The sequence below is a fragment of the Cyprinodon tularosa genome, unplaced genomic scaffold (genome assembly GCF_016077235.1).
Source record: "Cyprinodon tularosa strain WSP-4 unplaced genomic scaffold, ASM1607723v1 ctg1470, whole genome shotgun sequence".
NCBI classification, from domain to species: Eukaryota; Metazoa; Chordata; class Actinopteri; order Cyprinodontiformes; family Cyprinodontidae; genus Cyprinodon; species Cyprinodon tularosa.
The window spans coordinates 11,886-24,859 of NW_024038299.1; the positions used below are offsets into that span (position 1 = coordinate 11,886).

Below are 12,974 nucleotides of genomic sequence, written 5' to 3' on the forward strand. Positions count from 1 at the left end.
GCCGGGTCAAGGCAGATGGGCCCCTCCCCCTGCTGTGGAACAGCTTCCACTGTGCTGTTTAGTGCCTCAAGCCTTCCTTTGCTCACAGGCTCCTCCCACTGGAACCCAGAACCTGAAACCCAGCCGAACCCACCAATGACCCGACTGCACACTTTCAATCAGATGACTTTAATAAGAAACAAGTCCAAGAATGGGCCTCCATGCTTAGTGAGTGCAGCAGGGGATTGTGGGTACTGTAGTTCACTTATTGCTGATAGCCTGCAGCTTGCCGGTCCTCCTCATGATGTTTGGGACAAACAGGAGTCCAGACGCACGCTCAATGGTTTCTATTGGAACCAGGAAACGTTCAAGAGGAACCTTCTCATCGATGGGTTCATTTGGGAGAACGTAGGAGCGAAGCTCCACCCCCTTGCCGTCGGTCTGCTCCAGAATCAGCACCTGAGGAGAACACGGCCTCTCAGATTCAGAAGACTTAAAGGTGTGCTGGTGACATCATCAGGTAGTCGACTCCTACCTTGAAGAAATGTGTAGGCACGGCAACGTGATTCCGCCCAATCACCTGGTACTTCACGTACAGCTTCCCATCATCTTCCTGCCTGAAATAAAAAGAGGAATGTAAGCTCCACCCCCTCTGGGAAGGGTATGCCAGGTCAGGTAGGCTTACCTGGGCAGGTAGAGCGGCCCAGTGCACACATACACGTTGAGGTAGTGTTTGGTCAGGGAGCGGCACAGCTTCTCCAGATTGTTCCACGTGTTCTGGTTCAGGTTAGGGTTCTGGTGGAGAAAAGTCCAACATTCTGACCCATCAGCTGATTGACCCAGAGGGGTCAGAACCAGAATGGAAAGCCGAGAGACTGGTCTGAGAGCTGGTTTAAAAAACGCTTTTTGACACGAGACCAGTACCTCAAATAATAGCTGCTACTTCCTGTTCCTGCCGTTCGATTTCATTTGGTTCATGTAAATCCTGTTCCTCTAGGTCCTAGAGTTCTTGTTCCTGTAGTTCCTGTTCTTATAGTTCCTATAGTTCTTGTTCCTGTAGTTCCTATAGTTCCTATAGTTCTTGTTCCTGTAGTTCCTGTTCTTATAGTTCCTATAGTTCTTGTTCCTGTAGTTCCTATAGTTCCTGTTCTTATAGTTCCTATAGTTCTTGTTCCTGTAGTTCCTATAGTTCCTGTTCCTCTAGTTTCTATAGTTCTTGTTCCTATAGTTCCTTTAGTTCTTGTTCCCCTAGTTCCTTTAGTTCCTGTTCCTATAGTTCCTATAGTTCTTGTTCCTTTAGTTCCTGTTCCTCTAGTTCCTGTTCATGTAGTTCCTATAGTTCCTGTTCCTATAGTTCCTATAGTTCCTGTTCCTCTAGTTCCTGTTCCTTTAGTTCCTGTTCCTATAGTTCCTGTTCCTCTAGTTCCTTTAGTTCCTGTTCCTCTAGTTCCTTTAGTTCCTGTTCCTCTAGTTCCTATAGTTCCTGTTCCTCTAGTTCCTATAGTTCTTGTTCCTCTAGTTCCTTTAGTTCCTGTTCCTCTAGTTCCTTTAGTTCCTGTTCCTCTAGTTCCTATAGTTCCTGTTCCTCTAGTTCCTATAGTTCTTGTTCCTCTAGTTCCTTTAGTTCCTGTTCCTCTAGTTCCTTTAGTTCCTGTTCCTCTAGTTCCTTTAGTTCCTGTTCCTATAGTTCTTGTTCCTGTAGTTCCTATAGTTCCTATTCCTCTAGTTCCTTTAGTTCCTGTTCCTCTAGTTCCTATAGTTCCTGTTCCTCTAGTTCCTATAGTTCTTGTTCCTCTAGTTCCTATAGTTCTTGTTCCTGTAGTTCCTGTTCTTATAGTTCCTATAGTTCTTGTTCCTGTAGTTCCTGTAGTTCCTATAGTTCCTGTTCTTATAGTTCCTATAGTTCTTGTTCCTGTAGTTCCTATAGTTCCTGTTCCTCTAGTTTCTATAGTTCTTGTTCCTATAGTTCCTTTAGTTCTTGTTCCCCTAGTTCCTTTAGTTCCTGTTCCTATAGTTCCTATAGTTCTTGTTCCTTTAGTTCCTGTTCCTCTAGTTCCTGTTCATGTAGTTCCTATAGTTCCTGTTCCTATAGTTCCTATAGTTCCTGTTCCTCTAGTTCCTGTTCCTCTAGTTCCTTTAGTTCCTGTTCCTATAGTTCCTGTTCCTCTAGTTCCTTTAGTTCCTGTTCCTCTAGTTCCTTTAGTTCCTGATCCTCTAGTTCCTATAGTTCCTGTTCCTCTAGTTCCTATAGTTCTTGTTCCTTTAGTTCCTTTAGTTCCTGTTCCTCTAGTTCCTTTAGTTCCTGTTCCTCTAGTTCCTATAGTTCCTGTTCCTCTAGTTCCTATAGTTCTTGTTCCTCTAGTTCCTTTAGTTCCTGTTCCTCTAGTTCCTTTAGTACCTGTTCCTCTAGTCCCTTTAGTTCCTGTTCCTCTAGTTCCTTTAGTTCCTGTTCCTATAGTTCTTGTTCCTGTAGTTCCTATAGTTCCTATTCCTCTAGTTCCTTTAGTTCCTGTTCCTCTAGTTCCTATAGTTCCTGTTCCTCTAGTTCCTATAGTTCTTGTTCCTCTAGTTCCTTTAGTTCCTGTTCCTCTAGTTCCTTTAGTTCCTGTTCCTATAGTTCTTGCTCCTGTAGTTCCTATAGTTCCTGTTCCTCTAGTTCCTTTAGTTCCTGTTCCTCTAGTTCCTATAGTTCTTGTTCCTCTAGTTCCTTTAGTTCCTGTTCCTATAGTTCCTGTTCTTATAGTTCCTATAGTTCTTGTTCCTGTAGTTCCTATAGTTCTTGTTCCTATAGTTCCTATAGTTCTTGTTCCTATAGTTCCTTTAGTTCCTGTTCCTTTAGTTCCTGTTCCTCTAGTTCCTTTAGTTCCTGTTCCTATAGTTCCTGTTCCTCTAGTTCCTTTAGTTCCTGTTCCTATAGTTCCTGTTCCTCTAGTTCCTTTAGTTCCTGTTCCTATAGTTCCTGTTCCTCTAGTTCCTTTAGTTCCTGTTCCTCTAGTTCCTTTAGTTCCTGTTCCTATAGTTCTTGTTCCTGTAGTTCCTATAGTTCCTATTCCTCTAGTTCCTTTAGTTCCTGTTCCTCTAGTTCCTATAGTTCCTGTTCCTCTAGTTCCTTTAGTTCCTGTTCCTCTAGTTCCTATAGTTCTTGTTCCTCTAGTTCCTTTAGTTCCTGTTCCTATGGTTCCTGTTCTTATAGTTCCTATGGTTCTTGTTCCTGTAGTTCCTATAGTTCTTGTTCCTATAGTTCTTGTTCCTATAGTTCCTTTAGTTCCTGTTCCTTTAGTTCCTGTTCCTCTAGTTCCTTTAGTTCCTGTTCCTATAGTTCCTGTTCCTCTAGTTCCTTTAGTTCCTGTTCCTATAGTTCCTGTTCCTCTAGTTCCTTTAGTTCCTGTTCCTATAGTTCCTGTTCCTTTAGTTCCTGTTCCTCTAGTTCCTTTAGTTCCTGTTCCTATAGTTCTTGTTCCTGTAGTTCCTATAGTTCCTATTCCTCTAGTTCCTTTAGTTCCTGTTCCTCTAGTTCCTATAGTTCCTGTTCCTCTAGTTCCTATAGTTCTTGTTCCTCTAGTTCCTTTAGTTCCTGTTCCTCTAGTTCCTTTAGTTCCTGTTCCTATAGTTCTTGCTCCTGTAGTTCCTATAGTTCCTGTTCCTCTAGTTCCTTTAGCTCCTGTTCCTCTAGTTCCTATAGTTCTTGTTCCTCTAGTTCCTTTAGTTCCTGTTCCTATAGTTCCTGTTCTTATAGTTCCTATAGTTCTTGTTCCTGTAGTTCCTATAGTTCTTGTTCCTATAGTTCCTATAGTTCTTGTTCCTATAGTTCCTTTAGTTCCTGTTCCTTTAGTTCCTGTTCCTCTAGTTCCTTTAGTTCCTGTTCCTATAGTTCCTGTTCCTCTAGTTCCTTTAGTTCCTGTTCCTATAGTTCCTGTTCCTCTAGTTCCTTTAGTTCCTGTTCCTATAGTTCCTGTTCCTCTAGTTCCTTTAGTTCCTGTTCCTCTAGTTCCTTTAGTTCCTGTTCCTATAGTTCTTGTTCCTGTAGTTCCTATAGTTCCTATTCCTCTAGTTCCTTTAGTTCCTGTTCCTCTAGTTCCTATAGTTCCTGTTCCTCTAGTTCCTTTAGTTCCTGTTCCTCTAGTTCCTTTAGTTCCTGTTCCTATAGTTCTTGCTCCTGTAGTTCCTATAGTTCCTGTTCCTCTAGTTCCTTTAGTTCCTGTTCCTCTAGTTCCTATAGTTCTTGTTCCTCTAGTTCCTTTAGTTCCTGTTCCTATAGTTCCTGTTCTTATAGTTCCTATAGTTCTTGTTCCTGTAGTTCCTATAGTTCTTGTTCCTATAGTTCCTATAGTTCTTGTTCCTATAGTTCCTTTAGTTCCTGTTCCTCTAGTTCCTTTAGTTCTTGTTCCTCTAGTTCCTATAGTTCACTCTAGGCAGATGTGGGAGGAGCCTCATACACCTGAGCAGGTGTGACCTGTACAGCCGTGTTTGTTTCAGGCTGTCCACTTGATCAGACCTCTACAGACTCACCTGTGGAGCCACGTTGCTCAGGTAGAAGGTGTCTTCCATGGCCTTTTGACTCCACTTGTGATTGGCTGCAGCAGCCAGGTGGCCGCGGTCGAAGCCACTCCCCCTGTAGTCGGCGTTGGTGGCTCTGTGGAAGATGTGGACGCTGTGGACGACACACATCCTTTTAGACTGCGCCACGCCATGTGACCCACCTGTCGAGCTTCTACTCACCTGTCGTCCTCTTTGAACTCGCAGAACTTCCTGTCTGACGGTCCTTTCAGGGAGGCGGGGTCCAGCCGCTCTATTACCCAGGATGCAGTGCGTGTGCGAGGATCGTAGGATGTGACATAGGACTCCCTGGACTTGATGTTGGCCAAAGAGGGGAAGCCGTACTTCATCACAGCTCCAGAATTACCTGGACTCACCTGGATCAGAACAACAGCTGGTCAGCTGAAGGTTTGGGTCAGAACCACCCAGCCTACCATCAGCTGATGGGTCCGTAGGTCTGCTGGACCTGCTTTAGGTTCTGTTAGGAACCACCGGTGTAACTCGCCCAGTTCTCCAACATCCTCTGATCCGATCTGGATCCGTTTGTGCAGAACTAAAGTTCTGAAGATGTTTCCCCACTGAGCTATCAGGACATCCAGACCTCCGTCTAACCTGAGGAGGTCCAGATGTTCAGATGGTCTACTAGACCATCTCTTCTCCACCTTGGGCTGCAGACCCCGATCAGCGTGGCCATTTTGGAAGAATAGAATGAACTCTGCTTCTGACGCAAGATTAGAAGTTCGGGGAGCGACGGGTCTCCAACAGGCACCCGTAAACCAGCTAAACGCCATCAAAGCGTTCGCCATGGTCACGGAGTTCAATAGGAAACAGCAGCGGGGGGCTGGTGGTAGATGGGGGAGGAGTTTAATGGTCTATGAAGCCGCTATGATCGACGCCACCATCAGAAGGTTTCAATCAGGGCCTCCTGAATAATGACGGGTCAGAAAAGAAGGAACTAGATGTCACCTCCTCCAGCTGTGATCAGAGCTGCAGCCTGCTCCTCCTCCTCTCTCTGTTCTGGTTGTTCTTGTAGCGGCAGAGCTTGCAGCATCTAATCCTTCTGCATCCATGTAAATATCTGCTTCAAACTTCTTTCTAGTGTGTTTTGCTGCATTAAAGGAAAATTCCGGTTTTTAACACTTTTAGCCCATTTTCTGTAGTGTCCAGGATGAAATCGAATGATCGACACCAAAAGTTTGACAATTGGTCCTGTCTCTGCTATTTGGCTCATTTAGAATCCACCCCTGGCTGCTTTAGAATGGCTTGCATAGAGCATGTCAGATAATGTCCTTAAAACAACCTTAAAAGTTCTTTTTTTAAAATATGCTACTCACCGGGTCGTCAGCGCTGTTCAATGACGTTCCAAAAAAAGTTTCGTGAAGAAAAAACGTTCCTGTAGTGTTTTATTTAGCATTTTGTAAATCCCATTGAGTTCTGTTGGAATAGTCAATATCCCTCCGCCACCGGAAACGGAAATGGGGCCTGTTTACACAGTTGTAGTCTTTTCGCTTCACTCTGTGTACTCCGACGTCGAGGTGCTAACGTCTCTGTTAAACACTTAAAAAAACTCTGAAAATGGAATACGAAAGGTGGATTCTTGAGGAGGACATATTGGACTTTGAGTTTGACGGTAGAGGATACCGTCGCCAACTAGTGGTCTGGAGTGTGCAACGCTTCAGATTCGAACGGGAAGCGGAAGTTTATAAGCGGTTGTGATGTATCGGAAAAAATAGTTCTGGGATTTACAAAATGCTAAATAAAACAAGACAGGAACGGTTTTTCTTTACGAAACTTTTTTTGGAACGTCATTGAACAGCGCTGACGACCCGGTGAGTAGCATATTTTAAAAAAAGAACGTTTAAGGTTGTTTTAAGGACATTATCGGACATGCTCTATGGAAGCCATTCTGAAGCAGCCAGGGGGGGATTCTGCATGAGCCAAAAAGCAGAGACAGGACCAATTGTCAACATTTTGGTGTCGATCATTCGATTTCATCCTGGACACTACAGAAAATGGGCTAAAAGTGTTAAAAACCGGAATTTTCCTTTAAATGATGGTATGTAGCGTAGCAACCACAGGAAGTTAGCCTCTGATGCTGCTTCCTGTTTCTCTAAACATCCCAGCGTTTCAAATTAAAGAGCCTAAAGCTGAAGTCCTGATGATGGAACCCAGATTCTGAGAACAAACGGACCTGCTGATTCCTCTGGTCTGACCCGGTTCTGTTCAGGTCATCAGCTTCGCATCTTCAACTGTAGCCTGGTTCTGATCCAAAGCCAGACATCCGGTTCTCTGTAGATCTGGTCTACACAGATCCGTTCTATAAAAACCTATTATGCATAGATCTGTTCTAGAAAGATCTGATCTAGAAAATCTATTCCACACAGATCTGTTCTATAAAGACCTATTATGCATAGATATATTCTAAAAAGATCTGTTCTATTAAGATCTATTATGCATAGATCTGTTCTAAAAAAATATATTCTATGAAGATATGTTCTATAAAGATTTATTCTACACAAATCTGTTCTATAAAAACCTATTAATCGTAGATCTGTTCTACATAGATCTGTTCTATAAAAAATGTTCTATAAAGATCTAGTCTACATAGATCTGTTCTATAAAGACTTGTTTTATAAAGACCTCTGCAATAAAGACCCATTCTACACAGATCTGTTCATATAAAAACCTATTATGCATAGATTTGTTCTATAAAGATCTGTTTACACAGATCTGTTCTATAAAGACCTATTATGCATAGATCTGTTCTCAGTAGACCTCCAACCATCTGGTTCTGACCCGGTTCGTCAGATAGTCCAGGTGCTGCTGAGGTCAGAGCTGCAGGTTCTGCAGAACCTTTACTGTTTGCAGAGTTTCTGCTGGAAGGACCTTAGATCAGACCCAGGTTCTACATGCAGCCCCAAAACCACTTCTAGCCCCTACTGGATCATTAGTTCCCAGATCATTAGTTCCCAGAACCACTTCTAGCCCCTACTGGATCATTAGTTCCCAGATCATTAGTTCCCAGAACCACTTCTAGCCCCTACTGGATCATTAGTTCCCAGAACCACTTCTAGCCCCTACTGGATCATTAGTTCCCAGAACCACCTCTAGCCCCTACTGGATCATTAGTTCCCAAATCATTAGTTCCCAGAACCACTTCTAGCCCCTACTGGATCATTAGTTCCCAGAACCACCTCCAGTCCCTACTGAATCATTAGTTCCCAGAACCACCTCCAGTCTCTACTGGATCATTAGTTCCCAGAACCACCTCACTCCCTACTGAATCATTTGTTCCCAGAACCACCTCCAGTCTCTACTGGATCATTAGTTCCCAGAACCACCTCCAGTCTCTGCAGGATCATTAGTTCCCAGAACCACCTCCAGTCTCTACTGAATCATTAGTTCCCAGAACCGGTGTGACAGATCAACTGGTGACAGCAGCTGGAAAACTGCTGATTTTTGCAGATGTGTCTGTGGGCGGGGCTTTTCAGGACCCCTCTCCCCAAACAGGAAGTAAACTGCTGTAAACTCCAAGAACTACAAATTGTGTCATCAGATCGATACGAAATACGTTGAGATGTTAATAAGTTGTCGTCGCAAAGGTATTTAATTGCATTAAGAAAGTATAAAGAATGTTTTAGTGTTTTATCCAAACCTGCAGAGATTAGAAGAACTCTTCCTGCTGTTGTTGATCTGTTTGTTTCAGAGTGATGAGAGAAAGAACCGAGTAGAAGGAAAAACAACTAACGGCGTAATGTTTCCTTTTTTCTGTCTTCCTGTATGGCTTGAAAATTAAAACGAGTGAAAATAAATGTTTCCTCTTTCTGTTCTCAAAAACTGTTAATATGGAGGGAAACTAATTATTTACAGTCCAACTCGTTTCCAGAGGAGTTAGAAATGTCTTTAAAGTTTAATTTGTGTTTCAGGAACAAAGCAGAAAAACAGAACAGCTGCAGGGAAAAGTGAAACCTCTGCAGTCGGTTCATATTGTGTGAATAAATGTGATATTTTGGGCATGGGGACGGTGGGTTAGGGTTATCAACAGCTCGGCAGGTAAAGGGACGCCTTGCAAGGAAATACGAAGTCGGCCGCGGGTTCGAATTCACAGGTAGCTTCATGCCCTCGATTTATTTTAACAGATTTTCCACAGATGGGCGAGATAATATTATTTCCTAACTCTGAAATGACAAACATTTCCTCGCTGGTAGCGTTTTGTGATGAGTGGTTTATTAGTTCTTCTAATTTTACCAGTGAAGCAAACTATTTAGACTAAAAGTAAAAAGTAGACAAAGCAATATTCTAATGCCAGTAACTTAATAAACGTGAATTATTTAAAGTTTTTCTGCTTGCAAACCAAAAAATGTGGCGTCCTGAAAACAATAGAAGGAATAAGATGACAGCTGACTGAACATGGTTACGGTTCATGACGGGTTCATAACTGCAGCAAGAAAAATAATCAATAATAAATAATTTAAAGTAGTCTGCTGCAACCCTAATGGAGGATAAGATGATAATATCCAGAGTGTTTTTCAGCCCATATTCCTCCAGATCCTCCTGGATCACAAGTTAATCTGTGACACGCTGCAGATTCTGACGCTTTCAGATCCTTTATTTGATCCCCGAACTTAAATTACTCATAATATTTCACATTATCCACAGACGTGTGTTGGATAGATATTAGGCCAGGATAAATTAGAACATTTATTCTAACCCATTTGTTTAATTCTGCGGCATTTTGATCAGGCAACCACGCAGCCAACTAATCTCTCCAAACAGCTGTGCTGTGGACCCCGTTTGTCACAAATTAATCTAGTTCATCGTTAAGAATATCTGCATTTTTCTACAAGAACTAACATCAAGCAGCCATGGCGACTCATAGCCAGCTGCTAACTCTAGGATTTAAATTCTACTGTGAAAACATAAAAAGTTTCCGCATCAACAGGTAGATTCAGATTCTATTCGCTGCAAAGAGCCTACAGGTGGTGGTCATAAAATTAGAATATCATGAAAAAGTAGATTGATTTCAGTAATTCCATTTAAAAAGTGAAACTTGTATATTATATTCATACATTAATACAAATCAAATATTTCAGATGTTTATTTTGTTTAATTTTGATGATTACAAATGACAACAAATAAAACTCAAATTCATATATCAGAAAATTAGAATATTATAAAAGACCAATAAAAACGGGTTTTAAGAAATTTTGGGCCAACTAAAAAGTATGAACTAAAAAGTAGGGGCATGTACAGACTCAGATTTTTTGGGCCTCCTTGGCCTGTATTCTGCACAATGGGGCGGCATGGAGTCGATCTTGTGGCATGCTCAGGTGTTATGATACCCCAGGTTGCTCTAATGGGGTTTTTAGTCTTCGAATTTTTGGGGTTGGTGTATTGCATCTTCTTTTTCAAAATCCCCATAATTTTCTATGGGGAAAGGTCGGAGAGTTTGGGGCCCAATTTAAAAACGGGATACCATGGCCCCTTAACCGGGTACTGGTAGTTTGGCTTGTGTGCAGGTGCCAAGTCCTGTTGGAAAATTAAATCTGCATTAAAAAATTTGGGGTCAGCTGCGGAAGCAGAAGTGCTCAAAATTTCCGGGGTATGTGGCGGTTGACCCTGGACCTCAGAAAACACAATGGACCAACACCAGCAGATGACATGGCCCCCCCAAACCATCACTGACTGGGGAAACTTTACAGGGACTTAAAAAACGTGGATGAAGTGCCTCTCTTCTTTTCCCAGACTCTGGGACCTTGTTTCCCAAAAGGAAATGCAAAATTTACTTTCATCAGGAACATGATTTTGGGCCCACTCACCAGCGTCCAGTCCTGTTTCCTTTAGCCAGGCAAGACGCTTCTGACGCGTCTGTGGTTCAAGATGGCTTGACCAAGGAATGCGAAGAGAAACCCCAAAGTTTTTCATACTCTGTGTGTGGTGGTTCTTGAACACTAAATCCAGCGAGTCCACTTTTGTGAATTCCCCACATTTTTGAAGGGTTTTGTTTCAAAAATCCTCCCGGGGTGCGGTTATCTCTCTTCTTGTCCTTTTTTTTTCGACCCATTTTTTCCTTTCCCCCCTTCGCCTCTCTTTTTAATGTGTTGGCATGAGTCTGTAAAACAGCCAGCCTCTTTACGATGACCTTTTTGTGTTTGCCCTCCTTGTGCAAGGTGTCGAGGTCGTCTTTTGGACAACTGTCGTGCAGTTTTTCCCCATATTGTGTACCTATAGAACAGACTGAAAGCCTTTTAAAAGGCTTTTGCAGGTGGTTTGGTTAACTAGCTATTAGAGTGTGGCCCGGGGCCATAAATTTTTGAACCTTTTCACAATATTCTAATTTTCTGAATGATAAATTTTAAATTTTTTCATTTGTTGTCATTTGTAATCATCAAAATTAAAAAAAAATAAACATCTAAATTATGGGGTTTGTTGTAATGTATGAATATAAATACAAGTTTCACTTTTTAAAGGGAAATTTACTGAAATAAAATTATTTTTCATGATATTCAAATTTTTTATGACAACACCTTAAAATAAAAAATTTTTTGTAGATATGGGGCTTTTAAAAACCAGTTCAGCGCAGTTCGTTAGCTCTAAAAAGGAATTAAAAAACAACTGAACCAATAGAAAAAAAATAAAGGTTTTTCCCAAAAGCAGACCTGATAGTTATCTGAGGCATTTGGGACCCAAATAAAAAATCACTGCGTGGACTTGGATTTGGTCCAAATAGGAGAATAAAGGAAAACATGAGCGCAATTAATCTCTACAAGAAAATAACTTTTTTCAAAAATTAAAAAAAAATTTGGGGTTTAGTTGGAAGGAGGAAAATCAGATTGTTCGTTTTTCCTGAAAAGTTCTGCTTAAAGCTAAGTGTAATTTTCGGGGAATCTAGGGGTCAGACTGCAGCCGCGCAACATGAACTCCCCCCCCCCACCAGAAAGGCGAGCTTTTACGGGACAAAATGTTTTCCCAGACGTCTGCATCCCCTCCCTTCTAAGTGAGGGGTTTGTTTACATAGAATTTTACTTTACTTGTGGTAACTGCTGGGACATGCCTCGGCCGGGGGGAGAGGATTGCTGTGGCCAGGATCCAGTCATGTGCAAAATGGGCGAGGGTAGGGGCGATCTCGCAATCGCTATTTTTTTTGGCCTGCGTGCGTACGAAAGATGTCTGCCTCCATGGCTGCGAGCCCCGTCCTATGTAATTTTTGAAAATGAATTCTAAGGAAACGCAAATATTAATTTTAAGAGGCTGACTCTTTGATGATGTAAATAACATAGTTAATAAATTATTACATTTTGCTGTTATCCCTTAATTATTACACACTGTAGCTTTAAAAGAAGTGTTGTTTTTCCTGAATGACAACCTCTTTATTTAAATTTACATTCAGGGTTTATAAATGTCTCCACTGAGGTTTTATTTTGTTTTCGCTTCAGCAGGAAAATGCTCCAGTGAGACAGACTTTATTTTTCTTTAACTTGTTAAAGCCGCGTTCTCTGGGGGGGATTCTTTGCACTTTGCTTTCTGGGTTTTAAAATTTTTTTGCCCCATCGATTAAATTTAAAAACAAACAAACAGAAATTCATTATTAGATATGTCAGTTGATGTTTCGGATGTTTTGTTACGTTAGGAATATTTTTTCGTCAGGCATCAACACGGCCACCTAAGCTTCAGTATCATCTGCGGTCCGCAGTTAATCTGTCACCAGCTGACCCGTCACACCGGCTCCGGTCTCTCGGTGCAACACTCACGCTGAGCTCGGAGGCTCGGACGGTCAGAGGCTCCGGTACCGGGAGCACCGGAACCCACCCCGCAACCCCCTTCCCCCCGGTTTGGTTCTGCAGTCGCAGGGGCCCACCGGGCCCGAGCGCAAAAGGGGGGCTCCGGTTCGACCCAGAAGCTTCATGGTTCCGAAGCAGCAGTGGAACCTTTTGCTCTGAACTAGAACTTCTTCTTTTTTAGTTATAATGGCGGTTGGCAAAAAACGTTAGTTGAGCATTACCGCCACCAACTGGTATGGAGTGTGAACCACATGGCAGAAAAAAAAAACAAAAAAAAACTATATTCTATTATACAACCTAATCTGTTTCAAAAATTCTAATATAACCCGCATCCCCCTTTCTTCCGATTTCCCTTTTGCAAAAACCCAAAAGTTTTTTTTCATGTCACTAAGTTTCCTCATTAACCTGTTTCTCTGGATCCAAAATTTACTACAATTCAAAATGACACGTTCCACAGTTTCATTTCCCTGTCTGATGAAAAATAACCATCTATTCAATCCAGTGTGTCCTATTCTAAGTTGTATGTTGTATGTATTGTTGTGGGAAAATTTATATCTTTCTCTATTTATATATTAATATTCATATTTACTCACTATAAAAGTTTTCACTTAGTCTGTTTCTCTCTCAAGGCCAACCATCCTGCGAATGTTTTTTTGTAACCGAATAGCTTCTTCCATA

The 12,974-nt window shown here is 41.9% G+C and overlaps 1 protein-coding gene and 1 long non-coding RNA gene across 2 annotated transcripts; both read right to left on the bottom strand.

The window, feature by feature from the left end:
• Nucleotides 1–152: 152 nt before the first annotated feature.
• On the bottom strand, nt 153–12,339 carry endog (endonuclease G). Its single transcript, XM_038279062.1, has 6 exons — nt 12,267–12,339; nt 4,699–4,892; nt 4,489–4,630; nt 665–774; nt 515–596; nt 153–438 (listed from the first exon to the last, which is right to left on the bottom strand). Exons 2-6 carry the CDS (start codon nt 4,863–4,865, stop codon nt 241–243), a joined length of 699 nt encoding a protein of 232 aa, XP_038134990.1. The 5' UTR covers nt 4,866–4,892; nt 12,267–12,339; the 3' UTR covers nt 153–240.
• LOC119779416 lies at nt 7,432–9,485 on the bottom strand. Its single transcript, XR_005280224.1, has 2 exons — nt 7,673–9,485; nt 7,432–7,620 (listed from the first exon to the last, which is right to left on the bottom strand). It is a non-coding gene; the product is annotated as an uncharacterized LOC119779416 (long non-coding RNA).
• Nucleotides 12,340–12,974: the final 635 nt, after the last annotated feature.

Coding starts and splice junctions, on each gene's coding strand:
- endog (XM_038279062.1), bottom strand. CDS start 4,865: ATGAAGTACGGCTTCCCCTCTTTGGCCAACATCAAGTCCAGGGAGTCC. Junction 775..4,488: donor TGAGCAACGTGGCTCCACAG/GTGAGTCTGTAG, acceptor TTTCTCCACCAG/AACCCTAACCTGAACCAGAA. Junction 597..664: donor GGGCCGCTCTACCTGCCCAG/GTAAGCCTACCT, acceptor TTTTTATTTCAG/GCAGGAAGATGATGGGAAGC.